Source organism: Jaculus jaculus, chromosome 5 (assembly GCF_020740685.1).
Source record: "Jaculus jaculus isolate mJacJac1 chromosome 5, mJacJac1.mat.Y.cur, whole genome shotgun sequence".
Lineage (NCBI taxonomy): Eukaryota > Metazoa > Chordata > Mammalia > Rodentia > Dipodidae > Jaculus > Jaculus jaculus.
Window position 1 is genome coordinate 31790987 of NC_059106.1, and position 24281 is coordinate 31815267.

Sequence of the window (24281 nt, forward strand, 5' to 3'; positions counted from 1 at the left end):
AGATGTCCATCATTAGAAGAATGGATAACAAAGATGTGGTATATCTACACAATGGAATTCTATACAGCAGTAAGAAATAATGACATAAAGAAATTTGAGGAAAAATGGTTGAACCTGGAACAGATCATTCTCAGCGAACTTACCCAATCACAGTTAAACATTATTTTGAAGCAGGTCATGGTGATGTCTATCTATAATTCCAGTTCTGGGGGTCTAAGGCAGGAGGACTGCAAGTTCAAGGCCAGCCTGAGATACATTGTGAGATCCCCTAGCTCAAAAGAAAAAAATAGTTACTGTCAGCACAAAATAGGAACAATGGTATCCTAGTTTCTGATTAAGTATTGATACTTACCGTAGTTAGCATCCATATAGGAATACTCTGAGAGGAAACAGTCAAAGATAATGAGACTTGGGAACCATGACAGCCCACTGTATTAATCTCACTCTCTAAAGGATAAATAGTTTTAGACTAGGTGTGATACACATTAGGTTTTTTAGGGCAAAGAGAAGGCAGAGGTTTCAAGAGAAAGGCTGGGCTGAGTTTAGGTAAGAGCTTGGTTGCTTGTTTGCTTTCTCCCTTTCTTTCTTTCTTTCTTTCTTTCTTTCTTTCTTTCTTTCTTTCTTTCTTTCTTTCTTTCTTTCTTTCTTTTTATTTTTGAGGTAAAGTCTCACTCTAGTCCATCTCAAGGTGGCCTTGAACTTACAGTGATCCTCCTACTTCTACCCCCTGAGTGCTGGGATTAAAGGCGTGTGCCACCACTCCTGGCATAGGTAAGAGTTTTCTTAACACTGCAGACTACGTGACAGGGGTCTGAAGAAAATTTCTAGTACTCCATTCCCAAATAAAGCAACATGTGTGCTTTTGTTGATTTCTAAGGGAAGGAAAGAAGTTAGTGCATTCCTGATGGATAGCTGATTTATGTTAATTGTCTGTGGTCAAGTTAGCTCTGAGTCTGGGCATCACAGGAAGGAGAGGTTTTGTTTTGGGGAGAGCTAGGAGGGGAGGAAGCCTATAGAGACTGGATGTGGCCTGCCACATGGAGTGTCTCAGTTCTAACAGGGTACACCAGCAACTCCATCACGAAGGTGGCAGAGGCAAGAGGAGTATGAGTTTGGGGCCAGCAGGGTGTGCATAGTGTGTCCCCATCTCGACAAAACGAAACTAGACAAAAGGACCCAAAAAGAAAAGAACAGAAAACAAAGGAGAGAGAGATTAAAAGATTCAAAGATCTTCATCTTTATACTATAAATGTTGGTTATTTTGTCTTCCAAGTTTTACCTGTAAGATAAGCTATGAAGTTATTACCCATCACTAACACCCTTTCTTTTTTTAATTAATTAAATTTTTATTAATTAGTTTTGTACTCAGTGAATACAGTCAAGTTGGTATAGTTGTTAGGCTTGTCCATGTCCTACCCCCTCCCCCGGCCCCTCCTTGTCGAGGTGTATGGGTCATGCATTGTGGAGTTAGCCCACAGTTATGAGTAGGAGAAATGTCTCTGCATATCATGACCCAACGTGTGGTTCTGGCATTCTTTCTGCCCCCTCTTCCACAAAATTTCCATGAGTCATGTTGGGTTCATTTTTGGTCTGCTTCAGTGATGAGGTAGGTGTTGCTTGTTTGGCCAATTATTCTTAGTTTCAGCTGGGGCCCTTTTGAGGTATAATGGGGTGAGACACACCCTTTCTTTTTTTTTTTTTAATTTTTTTTTTTTTTTGAGAGCGACAGACACAGAGAGAAAGACAGATAGAGGAAGAGAGAGAATGGGCGCGCCAGGGCTTCCAGCCTCTGCAAACGAACTCCAGACACGTGCGCCCCCTTGTGCATCTGGCTAACGCGGGACCTGGGGAACCGAGCCTCCAACCGGGGTTCTTAGGCTTCACAGGCAAGCGCTTAACTGCTAAGCCATCTCTCCAGCCCCACACCCTTTCTTTTTAAGAATATAACTCATTTTATCCTTTGACTTTATAACAGGTAAGTAAGGTTAAGGCATGACAGAAATTGAAACTTGAGGATTAGGAGGAATAAAGGAATTTCTTTGATATGAATGTTGTCCTTGAGGAGGACAAACCTTGGTGAGCTGATAGAAAAGCTGGCATGAAGGGACTTTTGTTGAAGTGGTAGAGGTAAGGCAGGAGGAGAATCATGCAAACTCTCAGGAGGCATCTGTGAGGAAGGTAATCTTAATTTAGCAGACTGCCTCGGTGTTTTATTGACTCTGCCTCGCCAGTGCTGGGATAACAGGAATGCCCACCTAGCCTGGCATGTGCATCAGGGATCCAAACTTGGGTCCTCATGCCTTCACAGCAAGTACTTACTCCCTGAGCCAACTCCTCCACCCCTTTCTTCTCAGCACTTTACAGCTTAATTTACTAGATGGTACAGAGTCTGTACTAAAAAAAGAAGACTTTCCTTTCCTCTTGAATAGGAGTCAGCCTGCATGTGACTTTTCAGTGTTGTTTGTTTAAGAACTTATTTAATGAAGCAGTTGGCCAACAAAATGTGGTTTTTGGGAAAAATACAAAATGAAAGCTGTAAGTGGTCTTGTTTCATAAAATGCATTTTTTTTTTCAAATTTGTAGTTTTTGTAAGTATATGTTTCAAATGTAGCTTGAATACAATATAGCTTCATAATTATAAAACTTAATCGGGCTAGAGAACATGAATAGAAAAGGAGTAGGAAAATTTAGATTTTGGCATCTGCAGCTTGAAATGCCTCTAGATCATTTCTGTAGGTGAGTAAAGATATGAATATATAGCAACAGAAAGAGACTGGGGCTGAAGGTGTCTGCCATGAGTCACTAGTTTAGCAGGCTTCAAAAAAAAAAAAAAACTTCTAACTTCTAGAAAGTACATTTAATAAGAATCCAACTTTTGGATTTAAACAATCGTTAAGAAATATGTTACAAGGTAAAGCATTTATTTCTGATAATTGTTGGTTTATTAGCATCTGTTTAATAATTCTCTCCTGGAAAATCTCTCTCTTCAAATTTCTAAGTATATCTGATTATTGAATTTGTGTCTTCCTTGTCCATTTTGAATTGATAGTTTGATGTTAATGTATAAATTAATATGTTTTAGAGGAAATGATAAATTGTAAAGAAGACTAAAATAACTAAAATATCCATCAGTTCATATGACCTTTGTGAAGTATTTTTGTAAGGGCTGGTATTTATTATCTACTAAAACATAAGAATGGATTATTTGAAAAATATTTCCTAGACTATGTTCAGTGTACAGAATATAGGACTTTAAAATATTGCTAACATTATAATTTTTAACATACATAAAGAAACAAGAATTTATTGAAACAAATGACCAGAATTGACAAGGAAAACTTAAACAGGACATTACCTAAATAATATTCCAGCCCCTTTTTGTTTTGTCTCTTGTCAAACCACTTTAAGAATGACACATTGAATAGACACTAAATCTCTAATACCCGCTTGAATCTCAAAATTAAGTTTGAAGCAAGTCAGAACCCACCCTGTTCCACAAATATAGATACTTTAAACTGTTTTAGAGATAGCTTTGATACTTTTGCATCAAAGTTAGATTTGTTTCCCTCTACCATTTATCACCTAATTTTTTTTCTCACCTGTCAGATGTAAAATTGCCATTACAACTTCTCTATTTTTGAACTGCTTATAAGGGGCATCTATTACACTTCATTAAACCATTTCTTGGCTTTTCTCATGGAAATACTCATCATATTTCTGTGTTTATTTGTAAATATTTTGCCATAATAAAAAAAAACCTCTGGGTGTGGTGGCACATGCCCTTAATTCTAGCATCTGGAAGGCAGAAGTAGAAGGGTCGCTGTGAGTTCAAGGCCAGCCTGAGACTACATAGTAAATTCATGTCTGCCTGGGCTAGAGTGAGACCCTATGTTGAAAAAACAAAAAAGAAAGAAATGTTACATGTATAAAATAAGGGCCATTTAATAAAAGCACAAAGTAAGATTCAGAAATAAGTCCTAGAATGTTTATGTTCTCTCCAAGTGTCAAACAAAATATAAAATATGTCTTTGTAATGTACATTTTGTAGTCATTCAATATACCTTTAAGACCATGTGTTGAAGATGAGCTAGCATGAAGTTCTGTGAAATTCTTTTCCTACTCTCATTACTTCCTATGAGGAAGACTGAGTAGATGCTGATGAGCAGCAAACAACCTAGGATCTATATTGCCGATGTGTGAGCATTCATCTTATAAAATAAAGCCTTAAAGATTGTGGTTCTTGTTATGCTGATATGGAAATCCAGGGTGTCTTTCAGAATACTAGTGCCTTTCTCAGCTTTTGGGGTGGGCTTTTTTTTTTAACTTAACATTTTTTGAAAATTTATTCAATTTTTATTTATTCATTTGAGAGAGACAGACAGAGAGATAAAGAGGCAGAGAGAGAGAGAGAGAGAGAAAGAGAGAGAGAATGGGCTCACCAGGGCCTCCAGCCACTGCAAACGAACTCCAGACACGTGAGCCCCCTTGTGCATCTGGCTAGCGTGGGTCCTGGGGAATCGAGCCTCGAACCAGGGTCTTAGGCTTCACAGCAAGAGCTTAGCCGCTAAGCTATCTCTCCAGCCCTTGGCTGGGCTTTAACCCAGGGGTTAGGGCTCTAGACTGTCATGGTCACACAAAACTTCCACTGAGTCAGTGGCTTCCAGGCTCTTATGCAGTCAAAGAATTGAAATCCACAGACCAGAGGGTAGAATTGTAGAGACTTTCTTAGGTTATGGACAGAATTTAAGAGAAGGAAGAAGGTCAGAGCTTGGGCTGAAGATATTTATTAGTGGTTAATGTTCTTGTCTACAAAGCCAAAAGACCCAAGTTCAATTCCCAGTACTCACATAAAGCCACATGCACAAGGTGGCACATGCATTTGGAGTTCATTTGCCGTAGCTAAAGATTTTGGCACACCCATTCTCCATCTCCATCTATATCATCCATATCTATCTATATCATCTATCTATATCTACCTATGTATCTCCATCTCATCTATCTCATCATCTATATCTATATTTATCATCTATCTATATCTATATATAGCATCTTTCTCTCTGTCTCAAATAAATAATGTTTGTAAAAAGTTTAAAAAAGGTAAAAGTTCTTATAAGCAGGAGGGGGTTTCCAGAAATGGAAAATCCCACTTAAGAGACCTAGATTAGAGTCTTTTTTAGGTGCTTGATTGATGGGGGTAGAACTAACCAGCCCCAGGGTCATGTTTCTAGATATAAGATTAGGTTTTAATCCTCCAAGGAAGGGAATTATTCTTATCCCTTGTAAGAAAGGGGCATTCCTTTAGGAAAGAAGAGATATAGGGAAGGATTCAGGTTTAATGAAAAGGAAATTTAGGGAGGGAAATGTAGGTAGAATAAGGTAAGGAAAGGCCAGCCCCTCTGACTGTTCTGATGTCTAGTAAAGTAGAATGACCCAGATTCTCCCCTTTTATGCCCAGAAACATCCATCATGGGCTGGAGAGATGGCTTAGTGGTTAAACGCTTGCCTGTGAAGCCCAAGGACCCCAGTTCAAGGCTCGGTTCCCCAGGACAAACGTTAGTCAGATGCACAAGGGGGCACACACGTCTGGAGTTTGTTTGCAGTGGCTGGAAGCCCTGGTGCACACATTCTCTCTCTCTCTCTCTCTCTCTCTCTCTCTCTCTCTCTCTCTCTCTCTCTCATAAATAAATAAAAATGAACAAAAAATTTAAAAACATCCCTCACTTTTACTTTCAGGGGCCCTGTTATTCATAAAGTGCCTCAGTGCAAATAAAAAAATTCCAATAGTAATAAACAAAAATTTATTATTAATTACTGGAAAACTGGTTAGACCTTTTGCTACTTATCAGTCTGATGAAATTAAGCAATTATTTGTGAAACCTTTTTGAACTTTTGGATGCAAAATAATGTTTATGCTTTTTAAAGATGGATGCCAAACTGCAGGATATTGGAGTTCAGCTTAATACACCAAAGAGTAGTATTTTTGTTGTTGTTGTTGTTGTTCATTTTTATTTATTTATTTGAGAGTGACAGAGAGAGAGGGAGAGAAAGACAGAGAGAGGCAGATAGAGAGAGGGAGATAGAATGGGCGTGCCAGGGCTTCCAGCCACTGCAAACGAACTCCAGATGCATGCGGCCCCTTGTGCATCTGGCTAACGTGAGTCCTGGGGAATTGAGCCCCGAACCAGAGTTCTTGGGATTCACAGGCAAGCACTTAACCGCTAAGCCATCTCTCCAGCCCCAAAGAGTAGTATTTTTAAAAAGCAAGGTGTATCTTTAATGTCACATCCTTAAGAATTTAGTCTTTCATGTTTTAATTATGTTCATGCCATTTGGACTTTCTTTTTACCAGGAAAAATTTGCTATCAATGATTTACCTTTTCTTTGAAAATTTTATGGATTAGGATCAGGTGCTTTTAATGAAAAATGCAAAGCTAAGAAAATTTCATAATGTGTTTGAGTCATTTCATGTCACTTTATCTAAGAATGTGTAGGAATCTCTCCCAAGGCAAGACCCATGTGATGCTTCCCTCCTTACCATTCATTTCTGGATGCTTTTTCAGTATTCAGATAATTTATCTTCATTATGTGAAGTGCAAGTTACTCTATTTAGCAGTATTGAAAGGAATTGAAAATTGCAAATAGACTGCAGAGCATGAGCAACACTTTCCTGTTTTGGCAGTGAAGGCTTGGCCCAATGAGGACAAGTAGGACAAGGTCCTTACTAGCTGAGGACTGCATCCTCACAGCATCTTAGCAGGGAAAGGGGGTTATTTTGGCAATGAGTTGCTTTGGACAAGAGCGTGAGAGAAACAGCTCCTTGAAGGTTATCTAGGACATTACCTTTCATATGTCTGAGGTGTTACGCATCTCTGCAAGTGCAATGAATCTTAAAGTTAGATGCAATTGAGGATGGATTACTTAAAGTGTTCACAGGGTTTGAAACAAAGCTAAGTGGATTGGCAAACATTCCATCATTGAATTCTTCAAAATTATGACTCCAAAATGTGTCTGCCTAGCCATAGACAGTAAGCCAGAATAATGGATGACTCATTATTTCTAATCTCACATGAAGATAAAATCTATTCATTGTACTCTTTATATGGTGTGCTTGTTTTAAAAATATGTAAGTATGTGCATGTCATTCAGCCTTATTTTTGTATAAACTTACCTTTCTAAAAGGTTAAACTTAAACTTTACAACTTTTATTATCAGGTACTATGAAAAGTGGGACTTTTATGAACTATGAGAAATAAAATCATGCCATGTTAAAGCAACATGACAATTTCCTGCAACGATTTACTTAAAATTGTCAGGAATTTTAAATTTAATAAGAAAATTGTATAACATTGGAATCAAGCATTACTTGTAGTTCTCTATAAAATACTGTAGTTAGTAGTGTTATATTTTTGTTATTTCATTATTCCATATTGCTTTTTTATTTATTATTTCAGACAGAAGAAGTGAGGGTAGAGAGAGACTGGGCAAGCCAGGGCCTGTAGCCACTGCATGGATGAGCAATAAGCAAGGACACCCAATGTTCTCCTCAGGTCTTGCATGCTATTTTGTTAATTAATAGTGAAGTATTTGGCTACATAGGAGTATGTTTATGTGAAGCATTCTTTTGTTTTTGCATGTGCCACCATGTGCTTACGTGGGTCCTAGGAAATTGAATCTGGGTCCTTTGGCTTTGCTAGCAAGTGCCTCAAATGCTAAGCCAACTCTCCAGGCCCATATTGCTTTGAAAAAATTGGAATAATAAAAATGACCATTGGTCAGGTTGTTGGCCCAGAGGAAGTAGTACCGACTTAGAGTCTGTCAGTCTCCAGCTGGGAGCTCCCACACACTATTGGCATCACTTCCTCAAGATCACCACTGACCGTGCACCTGCCTTATGCCCCCCAGTATGCTCACCTTTGCAAAAGTAACATGTTCTGGGGGCATTAGTATGCACATTTTATTTTATTTTAAAAATACTTTTATATTAGGCACAGGCAGGGCCCCGAGTTAAAGCAAACCTAAGCTGTCAGACACAACAAAGGGCCCCTGGGCTACAGGAGGCCACTTCCTCCCCAGCCCTGGACACCTCAATTTAGGCTTAGCTCATAGCCCTGTGACCTTTGGCCAGTTGCCTAGCAAACTGCTTATATGGTATCATCCAGCAGCCTTCACACAGACCATCCTCCTGTGACCCCGCCTCTTCTTGCCACTACATAGATCACCTGACTCTCTCCCTACATGCTGGAATGAACATCCCTAGGCATCAGCAAGCAACCTTTGAACCTATCAGCCCTCTTAGGACCGTCTTCCCCCTCTCTCTCGCCTGCTTATAAAAACTCAGCCCCCTGACAAATAAATGAGCTGTTCTCTGAAGCCGTTTCCTGGGTGTTTCCCCCTGTTGCATTCACTGCCACTCAAGACCCTACTCCACAGTTGCCTGGACACCTCAGGGGAGCCAGTGTGCAATGGCCTCCTGAGGATCCAGGGACACCACACTTTAATTTATTTGAGAAAGGGAGAGGAAGAGGAAGAGAGGGAGACAGAGAGAGAGAGAGAGAGAGAGAGATTAAGAATATTCTAGGGCCTCCTACCACCATAAACAAACTCCAGATACATGTGCCACTTTGTGCATCTGGTTTTATGTGGGTTCTGGGGAATCAAACCCAGGCCTGCAGGCTTTTCAAAGCAATTCCTTTAACTTTGGAGCCATCTCCTTAGCCCAACATATTTATTTTATAAGTGAAGAAACCAAATTTTGGAAAGTCAAGAAATTTGCAGGAATCACTCAGCTAATAAATTACTAATAGTGACATTCCAAACTAGTTAGGTATAATTGGTGTCTTTGATACTTACAGTTCTCTGAAGTACTTATATTTTACTTTGGGTTTGTCAGTGCTACATATCTGTATTTTGGGGGGGGCTTTTAAAAATATTTTTAGGAGCTGGGCATGGTGGTGCACACCTTTAATCCCAGCACTTGGGAGGCATAGGTAGGAGAATCACCACAAGTTCAAGGCCACCCTGAGATGACAGAGTTAATTCCAGGTCAGCCTGGACCAGAGTGAGACCCTACCTCGAACAACCAAAAAAAAAAAATATTTTTTAGGCCTGGAGAAATGGCTTAACAGTTAAGGTGCTTGCCTGTGAAGCCTAAGGACCCAGGTTTGATTCCTCAGTACCCACATAAGCCAGATGCATAATGTGGCATATGAGTCAGGAATTTGTTTGCAGTGGCTGGAAGCCCTTGCATGTCCATTCTCTGTCTCCCTCTCTCAAATAAACATATAAATAATAAAACTTTGAAAATATTATTTATTTATTTATTTGCATTAAGACACAGAGTATACTGCCAGGCAAATTCCAGATGCATTCACTACTTTGTGAATCTGGTTTTACATGGATACTGGGGAATTGAACCTGGGCCAGAAGAGTTTGCAAACAAGCACCTTTGACCAGAGAGCAATCTCCTCAGCCCTTGTTTTTTTCTTTCCTGAAAATTCTGAAAAAACTATAATTGATTTTAATTGCTCACATATGCAACAATTGTTCATTGGCAAATGTCTCTAAATTTTACATGGTCTCAATATTTTCTTATAAATTTTCTTTTTGTTTGTGTGTATGTGCATTTAGTGAGCATGTGTGTATGCATATTCACATGTGTGTGGGTACATATGTATAGGGGTATGTGTGCATGTTTATGACCATGTAAGCAAAGGCCAGAAGTTGAAGTGGAATATATTCCTTGCTGTCTATCATATTTTATTTTTTTGAGACAGGTTCTCTCACTTGAATCCAGAGCTCACTGATTCAGCTAGTCTAGCTCTCCAGCTAACTTATCCTGGGAATGCCCTGTCTTTGCCTCTCAATTACTAGGATTATAAACTGGCTGTCATGACCTCCTGGCATTTGGGATTCCAACTCAGGTCCTTGAGCTTTTGTGACAAGAACTTTACTGATTGAGCCATTTTCTTAGCCTTCCACTGCAGATCATCATACCATAAATGAGCTGCCTGAAGCCTTTCAAATGGGACACAGTCTATTTTCCCTCATTTATATAATTGTTAAAATTATTGAAAAATAGCTCCTAACTTCTCAGTGTTAAGAATCTCTTCAGAGGGTCATCAGTTTGAGCAGGAACCGGTCTTCAAATTGTCGTCATGTACTGCTAAAAAAGCTTTTGCATGTCCACTGTATATCCACATGTAAAGGCATATGCCACATGTGCACATATATAATTACATATACTAATGCAGCAATATTGTTCTAAAACACATGCAAGAGAGAGAATGTAAACAAATGCAATAAATACTATGTTGAAGTAATTCTCACTGGATGTCACATCTTAATGGAACCAAAACATCTTTTGCTTTGTGGTCTTGTTTCATGTAAGATCATTATTTCAGTAAAGCCATTATTCAAAAGCTGGGGGAAAAAAAAAGAATCTCTTCAATATCACTTTCTATACCTTGTTTCACACCTTTATTCTATGTGCCCATGAGCATGTGTGTCAGTGTAACTAATTCTTCTTGTAAATGATGGATTTATAGACCATATGTATATATCATAGCATAATTATATTGCCATCTCTCACTTTCATCATACCTTCTCAGGTCCACCTATGTAAAAATGTCAGTCTCAGAAGTGTTATTTGACAAAGAGGGAAGGTTTAAAGGCTGCAGGCCTGAAAAAATTGGCAAGCCTCAAAAATAGCTCCATCGTTGTAGCAAGAGATATGTGAGTTTCTCTAGCAGATAAAAAAATGTTTAAAAATGATAAAAGACATAAAGTCAGTCCCTATAGAGTCAGGGAAACAATAGCAAACCAATTTAATCATTTTTAAAGCTCCAAACCGTCAGTATTCTTCCCGTCTTATGACTTTCAGTCTGTTAAGCTCCTCATGGAGTTTGTGTGCCGGGAGCTGCTGCTGCAACTCTGGGCTTTGTCCCACACATCTGCACATTGTATCTCAGTGTTATGGAATTTAAAGCTTGCCTTGAACATAATTTAATAAAATTACTTATAAATAATTATAAATGATATGTATTTAATTGTATTATAAAACTATAATATTGCCTTATACTTTACAGGCTTGCTATTTGTTTTCTAAGCCTTTGTAAGTCAGCTCTGAAGGTTTCAGAAGTGGGGGAATATATGGGCATGGAAGAAGGATTTGTTCCCTCCACCATAAAACTTTAGAAGGATATTTATTAATATTACATAAAGGAAAGGCTTTGTTTAGACTTTTTGCATATCATAATACATGATGGTATAATTTTTAAAGGGTTGAATTGATGCATTTTAGTTTTCTTCAATTTTATTCAGTTATTTTAAAGCACATCTATATTTGACTACAATATCTATCTTTTAAAGCAAGTATTTCCAAGGTAGTTGACTGTATACCCTAATATAGTCTCTTCTTCAAAAAAAAAGCATTCCTCAGGGTGGGAGATGGCTCAATGTATAAGAATAGTTGTTGCATACGCACCAAGACATGAATTAGACCCCAAGCACCCATGTAAAAAGCCATATATGGCCACTTGTGCCTGTAACCCCAGAGCTGGGGACAGGAGGCTCACTGGGGTGTACTTATCAGCCATTCTGACCAGTGACCCTGCCCCAAAGAAATAAGATAGAAGAAGAAGCAATAAAGGAGGAAACCTGATGTCCTTCTCTAACCTATGTATGCACATTCCCAGGTTCCATGCATGTACACACACATGTCCACACTACATATGTACACACAGCATTATTTTATGTCTGCATGGTTTATATAAATAGTATCCTATTGTATATTATTGACTATCTTTCAAGAAAGTTTTCCAAACTGTAGTTGGGAAAATAGTTCCACACCACTATTTCTATCTCAGACGACTATGAAGGAGATGAATGTTTTTCTTGGCCTTCGTTATGTTGCCCATTATGCCCCTCATCTATCTTCATCTCCTGGTCTCTCCTCTCCCATCACTGAGTGCCTTCAGCTTAAGACATTGAATTACTCATAACGATTGTATATTAATCTTTGGTGCTAAGAATAAAACCAAGGCCTGGTTCCAATGAAAACCGTTCTACTAGCAATAGGGCAGCAGAGGAGATATTTTGAAGAGCTTCTTTGGGATTCTAATTTGTCCTGAAATACCTCTTATTGCATCCCTCAACATTCTGTCCAAGGTGCACATTTAGAATATGCCCTACATTTGAATGTGGAAGTACTTGTCCAAGTTCAAATTTATAAGCTGAAATTACAGGTTCTTCCATTCAGCCAGGGGCAAGACTAAGCAAGAGATAAGAAGCTATTACATGTTCAGTAAGAAGGAGACACCTTCTTTGCTCTGAGCATGTGCATTAACACACCTGACTGCTGCTGCTGATGTTACATGGTGGAGATGAATGAAACAGCTATAAGGGCTACTATTCCTAAAACTATCAGAAGACATTGCATGATGGAAGAAGCCACCAAAGACAGCATGGTCACAAGCCAAAGGAAGAACTGCTGTGTCCCCTCACCCAAGGTTGTTGGCTCCTCTGGGGTCATTTCAGTAGCACAAGCACTAAAAAATTATTGATTGCTATCTATATGTACCTCTATGTTTTTCAAATTCAGGAGCCTGGTTCTGTTTCCTGTCTTAAAGAATAGATGCACACTTAGTACATACTGAACACGATGCTAGCCATATTGTATATTTCGTGTTTAATAAACTTTCTAGACTTAATTCATGGGTCAGGCCATTGACAATCATTGCTGCCTAACTCAAGAAATGGCTCACAGTTCACAGTGAGGTGGAATCAACTCCAAAGTCTCTCTTTTCTGCCATACCCTCCTGCTCCTTTCTGTGTGTTTGGTTAACACTGTGAAGGCTGTTTTACAAGCAGTTTTGTATGACAGTTTGGAGCTGTAAAATATTCATAATTCAGTATACTTGGCAAATGCCATTTGCCATTTTAGAAATTCTGTTATCCAAATTTACGTGCTGATAGACGTTTTCTTTTCACTGAACCATCTACCACTTAAAATAGCAGTCAAAATCAACAGGCCACTTAGGGGCTGAGGGAAGAGGGCTTGCCTGGCGCGTGCAGGAGCTGGGTTCAACCTCTAGTACCAGAAGAAAAAAGAAATAATAAGAGTCTACTCATAGGATCAATGCTATTCATTAGCTTAACTTTTCTTTTTCTCAAAATTTAGAGTAATTTAAGCCCTGAGTTCTTTTGAAGGATTATGTAAAGTTTTGGAAGAGAGATAGGAATTTTATTTTCCTGGCTCTCCAGTTATTTCATCATTTTTAAAAAGTAATATACTGTGTGCTCCCCTGGTTTGTGTTTACACCATCAATTTAGTTATTGTAAAATTGCTGTTTTCTTCAAACCATTTTTCAGTTTAAATGAGATATTTGCATAGTGGGTAATTTGTATATACATTTTACATTGCACTTAATGAAAATGCAGGGATGTCAGAAAGACCTGGTCCCTTTGTTTGTATCCTTAGTCAGTATCTTACCCTACACTGTCACTTTAATCAAGTCAAACTTTATTGTCATTGGAAGAGATCAGGTTTTGTCTCTTACTTGTCTCAGCTCTAACCATTTTTTACAGGAAGATGCTATTGTGAGTCTGACAAATTGTGTTAAGAAATTTAGATACACTCTTGTGAACTATATATTCAGAAAAATTGTTTGGAAACTCACTTGGTCTTTTGAATTTTGACTGTAGGAAAAATAACATTTAAATTGTCTACCTCTATTATTTACTGTGATTCACATTCTATATACAGTGGGGTTGTGTTGGTGAGCTTAAGCAATTATATTATATCATTGGGACATCAAGATTTTATCAACCTAATTCACCAATACCTTGTTAAATCCACCAAAGTGATCCTGTAGGTATTTGTGAAGTGATTTAGGGTTCTTATTCCACATGCACTGGTGGCTGAGGACTCAGAATCACAGGCCACATCTGTTCAGAATACAGCTATGGTGGAATTCATACTGTTCAGCAACTCAGGTTGCAGAGAATAAAAATACCATAAATTTACTAGTGATAGATGTAAGCTTGCCATCACTTGAGACAGACTGCATGCATGTGTTAGCTGTTTACCTACTTGAATGTGAGGCAGATCTGATTTATTTATTTAATCTCTCACAAATATAGCTGTTCTAATGGTTGAAGTATTTACATAATGTCATGTTTTCCCATGCTTGGAAATGTAAGTTAACAATGACATTTTTGATTTGTTTTACAGAGCATCAGGGCATCAGGCCTCATTCTTTTGGAAACAATACTTTTTGGGTCTCTGCTCCTATATTTTCCGGTAAGTAACACCATTATATTTGAAAATAGTTACTTGTTTTATTTTGTTTTAGCAGTATTGAAGACACACAGTGTTTAAGTACACACACACACACACACACACACACACACTCCACATTACCAAGATATTTAAATAATAACTGTTACCATTTGATTAATCTTTTATTATTATTTATCATTTCTAAAGCTTATTTCCTTTCTATAAATGAATACTTTTCTTCCAAGCTTGGGAAGAAGGTTAAATATTTAGATAAGATAGCATATGGAAGTTATATTTGGTGTGCATGCTTAGCATATATAAATAAGTGCTAATTTCCTTCTTCTTCCTCCTTTACCTAAATCATGAAACACATCAATGAGTTAATGCTAGAAAATTCCCTGTGAAAAAGTAAATATAATGAAAAACAAATTTGGGCTGGAGAGATGGCTTAGCGGTTAAGCGCTTGCCTGTGAAGCCTAAGGACCCCGGTTCGAGGCTCGGTTCCCCAGGTCCCACGTTAGCCAGATGCACAAGGGGGCGCACGCGTCTGGAGTTCGTTTGCAGTGGCTGGAAGCCCTGGCTCGCCCATTCTCTCTCTCTCCCTCTGTCTGTCTTTCTCTCTGTGTCTGTCACTCTCAAATAAATAAATAACAAATGAACAAAAAATATTAAAAAAAAAAGAAAAACAAATTTAATGAAAAAATGATTCAGTGAATATATATATTGTACCAGTAACTTATATAATCATTGAAGGATCATTGCGTCCACTCAAACAATGTCTGTAATAGTATGGACCAATTTACTAATTCAGTTCAACCAACTTGTGTTCAGAAGTTATTGTGAGATAAGAATGATGCCAATTTCTGTGAATACTCTATGAGCAAGTTAAACTTGATTCCTTCTTTCAAGAAGCTTATGATTTACACGAAGAAATGAGTCAGCATAAATAGCTGAAAAGTGTGATGGATGCTGGGTTCCTCCTAAGTGCTGTGGACATCAATAGAGACTCCAGGTCTGAAACCTGAGCGGGTGTTAGAGGAGAAGGCAGGGCTGCCTGGACATCATGTTCTTTCCCTTCTGCCACTTTCTGTTCCTTCATTTTCTGCACTGCCTTAATCCCCAAAGCACCTCTGGACTCAACCTCGTGGTTTCTTTTAACAAACACTCTTACGAAAGACCTCATCTAGTCTCAGGTTTAAATAATACTCTTTATATGCTAAGGACTGCTGCATCTGTTTCTCCAACCCAAACCTTTATGTGAAGTCCAAACTCATATTCAATTGCTTATTTGACAACTCCATTGAAATCCCAAGAAAATGCTTCAGCATGCTTTTTAAGTGAGGTTCTGATCTCTGCTTACAGCTCAATCTCTCAGCTTCTATTGACTCAATCCTTCAGTTCCTCAGGCCCCAAACCTGCAAATAATTCCTGACACCTTGTTTCTCACATCCACCAGCTGGGGACATGGCTCAGCCCTAAATAGTGATTGCTATGCAAGCAAGAGGGCCTAACATCTAGAGTTCACACCCCAGCACTCATGTAAACAACTGGGCATGGCCACAAACACCTGTAAACCCAGTCCTACTTGAGTTGGAGACCAAAGAATCACTGGAACTTACTGACCAGCAAAGAAAAATCACATGGCAGCTCTGAGTTGAGTGAGAACCTCTGTGTCAAGGAAACAGGCAGAGATGACTGAGAAGAGGAAGACATTTGACATTCTCCTGCAGCCTCAGTGCATGTGTACCTGCACACACATGTACACACACTACACACACATCACATACCACAGCACCATCCTGTGAGGTCCTGTGGGTTCTGTCCTCATAAGTGGATAAAAGCCATTTTAAAAGAGCTTGTTGGATGATGTTAGCCCTTTCTACTATATCTGGATGCAGAAAATAAGCTCTCATTGGAAAGCAGAGGCCAGTCCTTGGAGTTAGACTTTCTAGCCTCCAGAACTGAAAAAAATTAAATTTCTGATTTTTTTTAATTGTTTTGGAAATTATCCAATCTTAGGTTTTGCCACAGCAGCAATAGAGTGAGCTGAGCTCTGGCAAGGAAAACTGGCTATAAGACCCCTAGCTCATCCCCAACAGTAAACCTCCTCCAGAAAGTTGCCACCATCCATTAATGACACACTGGGGACATCTGATTCAAAGAACTATACTTAGTGTTATATTTAGGCAACAAAAATACTTTTAAATGATGCTGGAGGGATGGCTTAGCAGTTAAGGTGCTTGCCTACAAAGCCTAAGGACCAAGGTTTGATTCCTCAATACCCACATTAGCCAGATGCATGAAGTGGTACATGCTTCTGGAGTTCATTTGCAGTAGCTAGAGGCTCTGACATGCCTCTCTCTATATGTCTCTCATCTCTCTATCTCTGCTTGCAAATAAATAAATATAAAAAATTTAAAATACTTTTAAACATTATTTTGGGGTGTTAGCAGAAGTTTGGGTCACAGGTGCAAGATGCATACGCATTCAAGTTATAATATTACTGAGCATGGATCTATAATCTATGGCAGATTTGTAAAGCTTGTTCAATAGAAGAGAGATTCTAGAAAAGTAGAAAATTTGAAAGAATGATAAATATCCAGTCTGCTAAATATTTAGCACAGCTATTAGAGATCCTTTCAGTGATAAGAACCAATTATTTATAATATTTTAGTTATTTATTAGAGATAGGCAGATAGAGAGACACACACAGAGAATTAGTTAATCAGGCCTTCAGCCACTGCAAATGAAGTCTAGATGCATGCACCATCTTGTGCATTTGGCTTTCATGGGTACTGGAGAGTCAAACCTGGGTCCTTAGGCTTTGCAGGCAAGTGCCTTAACCACTAATACATCTCTGCAGCCTAGGACTCAGCTCTTAAACAACTTTGATGGACTTGTGCACATTGATATAAGGTACAGAGAAAAAGAGGTGAAGGGGGCAACTGATAGTTAAAAAGAAAAGATAGTGCTTTTTGATAAATCTCGTATGTTAGGGAGGAAGACACCAAGAAAGACGGCTTGACAACAAATTCTGCCTGCCAGAAACACCACTTTAGTTCATCCTGCTGGCCCCTGTCTAGTGAGCTGCCTAGTTCATCTTCTACCACTTAACTTTATTTTTTAGCTACTTGAGATACTATCTATACTATCCAGGTTTGTGCTGTGTACCATGCTGTTAAGATTGTGTTCAGTTTTTTGAAGACAGAAGGGATAGAATTCTTTAACTAAGCTGTCAATATAACATAAGATACTAAGGAATACAGGAGATTAAAATATGGTATTGATGATGGGGAGATAGCTCAGCTGTTTTTAGCACTCGTCTCTAAAACATGAGCCAAAGACTATCAAATTTGATGCCTCAGAATCCATGTAAAAAGCTGAGAATGGAAAGGCTCATCTGTAACCTCAGTCTGCTGGAGACACAAAGCAGAGAGTCTCTTGGGATCCCTGATGGGCTGCAGCTCTTAGTTGAGGGAGAGACCCTGTCTCAAGGAAATACATGGATGAGCAATAAGCGAGGACACCCAATGTTCTCCTTAGGTCTTGCATGCTATTTTGTTAATTAATAGTGAAGTATTTGGCTACATAGGAGTATGTTTGTGTGAAGCATTCTTTTGTTTTTGCATGTGTATATGTGTGTGGTATATGTGAGTGCATGTTTGTATATGTGTCAGGGCATGTGTGTGTGAGAGGGCACATGCACATATGTACAAGTACACGTGGAGACCAGAGATTAGCACTGGGGTGTCTTCCTCAGTCACTCTCCATCTTATTTTTTCAGACATGATCTCTCATTCTACCTTGAACTCACTGATTCAGCTAGACTAGCTAGTCAGCCAGTCATAGGGAGCCTCTTTTCTCTGTTTCCCCAGCGCTGGGATTACAGGTACATGCCATGACTGACTTTTATGTGATCTCTGGGGATTCAAGCTCAGATCCTCAAGCTTAAACAGCAAGCATTTTACCCACATAGCCCTCTTCACAGTTCCTGTTCCTTTTTTATTTATTTTTTCCTTGATGGTGCTAAGAATTTAGCCGATGGTCTTGTACCTGCTAAGCTAATGCTGTACCACTGAGCTACGTCTCTAGTCCACATAAGCATTTTTAACAAGAAGACTAAAGTGGCCATTGTATCAGGATGGTCTGACTTTCTTGGAATTCACACAAAAGAAGTTTATAACTTAGCTAGCAATTTTTCTATAGGAAAACTAGTATCAATTTAAACATTAGGATAATCAGATAATATGAATTAAATGGTCTATTTGAAATGTTTGGAGTCAATGTTTGGAAGCATTTCAGCTTTTGAAGATTTTTATATTTTGGAATATTTTCATAGACTTTACCAGTGTATCCCTAATCTAAAAATGTAAAAACTGAAATGCTGTAAATTCAGAAATTAAGGTTCAATGCATTTCAGATATCCAAAAGGTCTACTGGTATAAATGTGACCAATACTGCTATTTGTTAAATTATCTTTCTTGTTTTCTGAGTTCATGGTGTGAACTATACCAGAGTCTCAAGAATTGCACGTGAAATTTTTCTGAGGGTTTCAGTTTTTGTTTTTTTTTTTTAAAGAATAAAGTAGAATTGTTTTTAGGACTTGGTGCTTCCATAGAAAGATACTGGGGTTGTTCACTGTTCTGGTATGTTATGCAATGAGTTTTTTTATTCTTTCTAGGCTGCATATTGTTGTTCAGATTTGCAAGAATTAAGGTTATTTTTGCCTTTTCTAAGCAATCTTAGACTACAGACGGTTTCATAACAATGCTTATATTGGAAAGTCCAAATTAGAGATTATCATCAGTGTGCAGACGAGGACAAACCAGAGTCTGACTAAATTTAGCAGTTTTAATTGCTAGCGGGAGCTGAAGCATTTCTTCCAGATTCTCAGAGCATCATAACTTCAAGTCCATACTTTTGTGAGCAAATGATCAGCACTCATGATCATCTAAAACTTTATTATACAAAACGAAGATGAATTTCCACAAAAATAAAGTGTGATGGTTTATACTGATTGTCAATTTGACAGGACCTAAAATCACCTGGGAAACTAACCTCTGGGCATGCCTATGAGAGATTATCTTGATTATGTTGAGTTGGGATGACCCACCTCAAGTGTGGGCAGCCTCATTCTATGGAACAGGGTCCTGAAATGGATGAGAAGGGGAGAGCTGGCTGAACAGCAGCATTTGTCATTCTCTGCTTCCTGCTTGCATGGTGCCTTCCTGGAAGTAATGCTGGACTAGAACCTCAAACTGTAAGCTGAAATGAACCCTTCCTTCCTTAATTTGCTTCTTATCAGATATTTGGTCACAGCCACAAGAAAGTAGTTAATATACTATTTCTTATTAAATTACACCAAAAGGCATTTTGAATGAATGATGCATATTATTGATAATAAAAATATAGAAGTTTGTTTTCCTCAAGTGTAGCATTAGTTTCAATTGATCAGGTGGCTTATCCTTTTGCTGTTTACTTAGGTGATTGGTAATGTGCTTGCCAATAAAGGTCACCAATATATATGTTAATACAAAACACACTTTCAGATCTTCCATCCTATTAAAGAGTGGTAAATATTAGAACTGGTAAAGAATTTGGACACAATTTAGTATTTGCCCCACCTTTTTCTTTTCCAAATAAGATAGTAGCAGATGAGAGAAGTCACTTTTCATCCAACTTATCTTGCTACTTCATGATAGAGCCAAGAAGAGAACAGAAAATCATAACTCCTGGTCTATTGCTTGCTTCATTCCAGTGATACTTGGCACAGGTGTTAACAAGACAGTCAAACAACTGAAAATAAAATACAAGATGCTCTAGAAGAAAGAAGGCAAGTAGGTTTGATTCTCTTTGAGGAATATTAGTGAATATTATAACATAGAAAACTCTGAGAGCTCCAGTACAGGAAGTCATTTAATACTCAGAATTTCCTATATGCAATGTCATTATATCCTTTTCCACATAATACCTATTAAAATGCTATAATTAATTCATTAAATCCCTTAACACTTATATAAAATTATGTAAATTTCCAGACTTATATCTAAAGGAGTAAAATTGTGTATGTGTGTGTGTGTGTGTGTGTGTGTGTGTGTGTGTGTGTGTGAGAGAGAGAGAGAGAGAGAGAGAGAGAGAGAGAGAAAGAGACACAGAGAGAGAGAATGAGGGAGGAAGTTCTGAGGTAGGAAAACAAAGAGTAACGAACGAAATTCAAGATAAGAAGCAAGGGAAAAAACAAGACCTAAATCAGAGCTTTAGCTAATAGTATTTATGGTAGTATAAATGTGGAGTGTCCCGCATAGTCTCATGCACTTTGCATGTTTGGCCTCCAGCTGGTGGCAGTTTTGAAGGTGGGGCCTCACTGAAGAAGATACATTGCTGGGGGGAAGGCTTTGGTTATTCACTTGCCAGAGCTGAGTTCACTCTTGTTGCTTTCTGCCAGCTGCTTTGGCAAAACGTTGTGTCCAGCTACTAGTCTAACATCCTTTCCCTGCTATGCTGAGACTTATCCTCAGGATTATAATCCAAAATCAACCATTTCTTCTCATCAGATGCTTCTGTTCGAATGTTTTACCTAGCAATGTGAAGATAATTATAACAGAAAATTGGTACCAGGCAAGTAAAGTCATTTTGTTAGAAACTTGATTGTGTGGCTTTTGGCATTTTGGAACTAATTAGGGGCAGAAATACAGAAGGATTTAAACTGAACAAAAAGATGACTTGCAGTGCTATAAGCAGAACTTGGTGGACCATTTTGGTGAAAATTTAAAAGACCTATGTGCAGAAAGAACTGTAGACTGTGAAGGCTTGGCTTATGTGGAGAAGAGCTGTGTACAGACTGGAGTAGAAGTAGTTTGTGTGTGTGGCTGGGTGCTCTGCTCATGGCTAGGAACTTAAGCCAAGTTAAAGTTAAACATAATGTACTAGTGTGTTTGGCAGAACATAGATCAGAAAGGTATGAAAGATTTAAATTGGCATAGATTTAAATGAAAAATTTGGACCAGAGATTGCAGTCCAGCTCAACTGCAATAGTTTGAGAAATTACCAACATTGAGAATGGACCAACTGTTCTGTATGGGACAATAGGAGGAATGCTGACTCTTGAAAGGAGGGTGTCTGAAGGAAGAATCTAAAGGAGTTTCCCTGCCCTTCCTAGTTGTCTTCATTCCCCCTGGATTAACAATTTTGGCAGCCACCTGGTATTATGGAAGTATAACACATGCAGGACAGAGAGGTCCAATTGATTTGCAAGGTGCTTTTTTTGAACATGCCTGTAGGTGATGTGGATCAAGGTCATAATCCCTAAATAGAGGCCACGAGGGGCCATGGCATGGGTGAACCCTGAGTAGCAGTGTAGATCCCAAGATTTTGGAGATTCCAGGGCTATAGAATGGCTGACAAGGGGAGCCGATAGCGCTGGATGGGTTTTCTTCAACTTGTAAGCAGCCCAGGTGGAGGGTTGGATTGGGTCTTCAAGAGAGAAATCAATTTTGTCATTAATGAGCCCTTTAAACACACAAACATGAGATCCGGCAGAATGGTGTGATTAATAAGAAAACAGTTCAAATGTAAAATAAATGAAAGAAGAGTCAATATTTTTCTTCCTTATTAAGATTAAAATGGGGTCGAGACTGTCGAGGTTGGGAGCTCTTGTAAATCAACTAGAATGTTCTAATAATTGGCAATGACTTCTCAGGTTTTGTGATAATGATTCCATGGACTGTAGTATGTCTGGATTTGTGGGTAATTCCCCCAAACTTTTGTGCACTGTGTGGCAGAACGACTGGGTAATGCAACATGACTCCAGGAAATGGAACTATCATCAAGTCTCATTCAGTCACCATCCAGACATGTCTAGATCTATGTCCTTTTCATAAGCTGTCATTGTGACAGCTATGTATTGCCTGGGTGCCAGGGTCCAGCCCTGGCTTGAAGGAGGGTCCCTGAAGAGAGGTGTGAAAGGGAGCAGCAAAATAACGACTTGAAATCAAGTTCTGGTGCAAGCTGACAGGCTAATGCTGAAGGCAGCTGATTTTTTTCGTCATTCTCACTCTTTTTTCTTTCTTTCTTGCCAAAGTTCTTAGCCTCAGTCTTTTATTTTCTGATCACGTCATGCAAGAACAAACTTCAAGAAATGTACAATGGGGCTGGAGAGATGGCTTAGCGGTTAAGCGCTTGCCTGTGAAGCCTAAGTACCCCGGTTCGAGGCTCGGTTCCCCAGGTCCCACGTTAGCCAGATGCACAAGGGGGTGCACGCGTCTGGAATTCGTTTGCAGAGGCTGGAAGCCCTGGCGCGCCCATTCTCCCTCTCTTCCTCTATCTGTCTTTCTCTCTGTGTTTGTCGCTCTCAAATAAATAAATAAATAAATTTAAAAAAATATCCATCTTGTAAAGAAATGTACAATGTCACAGAATTCATAGAAACTTTTTGTTATTCTGTATCATTAAACAATCCCATAATTATTCACCTCAAGTAAAGTCGTCAGGCCCCTATAATGATTAGCTGTTTTCACACTTTCCCCGTGTATGTGCGGTCAAGCATTTGTGATTTTCTGAACTTCTACTTTCAATTACTCTATTAAAGGTGAGAGGCAAAACAACCACAAATGGGGCTTCCCATAATTAATCACTGATCCAGCAGATCCATTTATCCTTTAATTATTTAGTTTGAATTTTCCTTTTCATGTCCCTCAAATACTTAGACTTTGGTCCCCCTGATTGAACTATTTCTGACTTCAGTTGTTTTTCTGTAAGGATTCTTGGTAAAGAGTCAATTGCAATTGCCACCCTTTAGAAAAATTAGTCATAGAACAATTTTTACATTGTTCCAGGAGGTTTATTGTTTCCTACTAAGTGTACTGTACTCCATGCCTGACTTTCTTTAAGGCCTTTAAAGAAAACAATTATCTCTGACCCATTTTCTTGTTTTTTCAATTCTATGCCAGAGCCTCTTTCAGATACATTAACCAACACTTCACCAACACCAATTTTTACTGGAAAAAGTAAACTTAGAGATTGGGACACCAAGTGAAAGACAAACATTATACAGAAAACCACACATTTCTGTAGCGTAGAGAGCCAAAGATTTTTCAATAGAGGGGCCACATTGGACTTCAAGGAAGAGACAGCTGGGCTGGAACTGTGTCAAGCAGCTCTTCAGTGCTTGATTCCTCGTGATACTGAAATGGCATGCTTGCTGTCTCTGGCACCTGGGGATATTTATTCTGTCATAAAGAAAACTAAACACTGGACACTTATCTAGTTATACTGACTTGTGTGGATAATCGAAACAGATCTTCAGGACTAAAGCTGAATTGATCTGTAATATGAGTTTACATAAAATTTTAGTTAAAAAATTTTAGGCAGTAAAAATGAATTAAATACTTGACTCATTTTTGGTAGCTCTTTTTTCATGAGGTAGGGTTTCTTTCTAGTCCAGGCTGATTTGACATTCTTTCTGTAGTACCAAGCTGACCTTGAACTCATAGCAATCCTCCTGAGTACTGGCATTGAAGATATGCGCCACCATGCTGGTAGTTCTTCATAATGCTAGTCAAGGTAGTACTAGATTTTTTACACTTGGTAAACTTTTAAAAAACTACTTTTATATATTTATTTGCAGATAGAAAAAGAGGATGGGGCACCCCAGGGCATCTAGCAAACAAACTACAGATGCCACTTTGTGCATCTGGTTTTATGTGGGTACCACGGAGTAGAACTCAGGTAGCTATGTTTTGCTGGCAAGTGCCTTAACTGCTGAGCTACCTGTCCAGCCAGTTTTTGGCTTTTTAGTTCACCTTCTCCTCCTCTTGTTCCATTTCAGTAGAATGTTGAATGCAGAAGGTGAATGCTGAAAGTTGGCCAACTGTCCTATTTTTAGGTAATCTTGGCTTTATGGAAGTAGAACATTTATGTTGAGGTGTCTTCTGAGTTCTTCCTTAAGGCAAGTAGATTTTATTTTTGCCCCTTTATATTTGAGAGAAATGAACTCACAGTTCAG

At 38.6% G+C, this 24281-nt stretch overlaps 1 protein-coding gene across 1 annotated transcript in view; it reads left to right on the forward strand.

Moving 5' to 3' along the window:
• Gpr158 (G protein-coupled receptor 158) overlaps window positions 1-24281 on the forward strand; it is a 344357-nt gene that overhangs the window by 226901 nt on the left and 93175 nt on the right. Inside the window, exon 5 of the mRNA XM_004659673.3 lies at window positions 14231-14299. Coding sequence (XP_004659730.3) covers window positions 14231-14299 — 69 coding nt within the window. The remainder of the gene's footprint in view (window positions 1-14230; window positions 14300-24281) is intronic.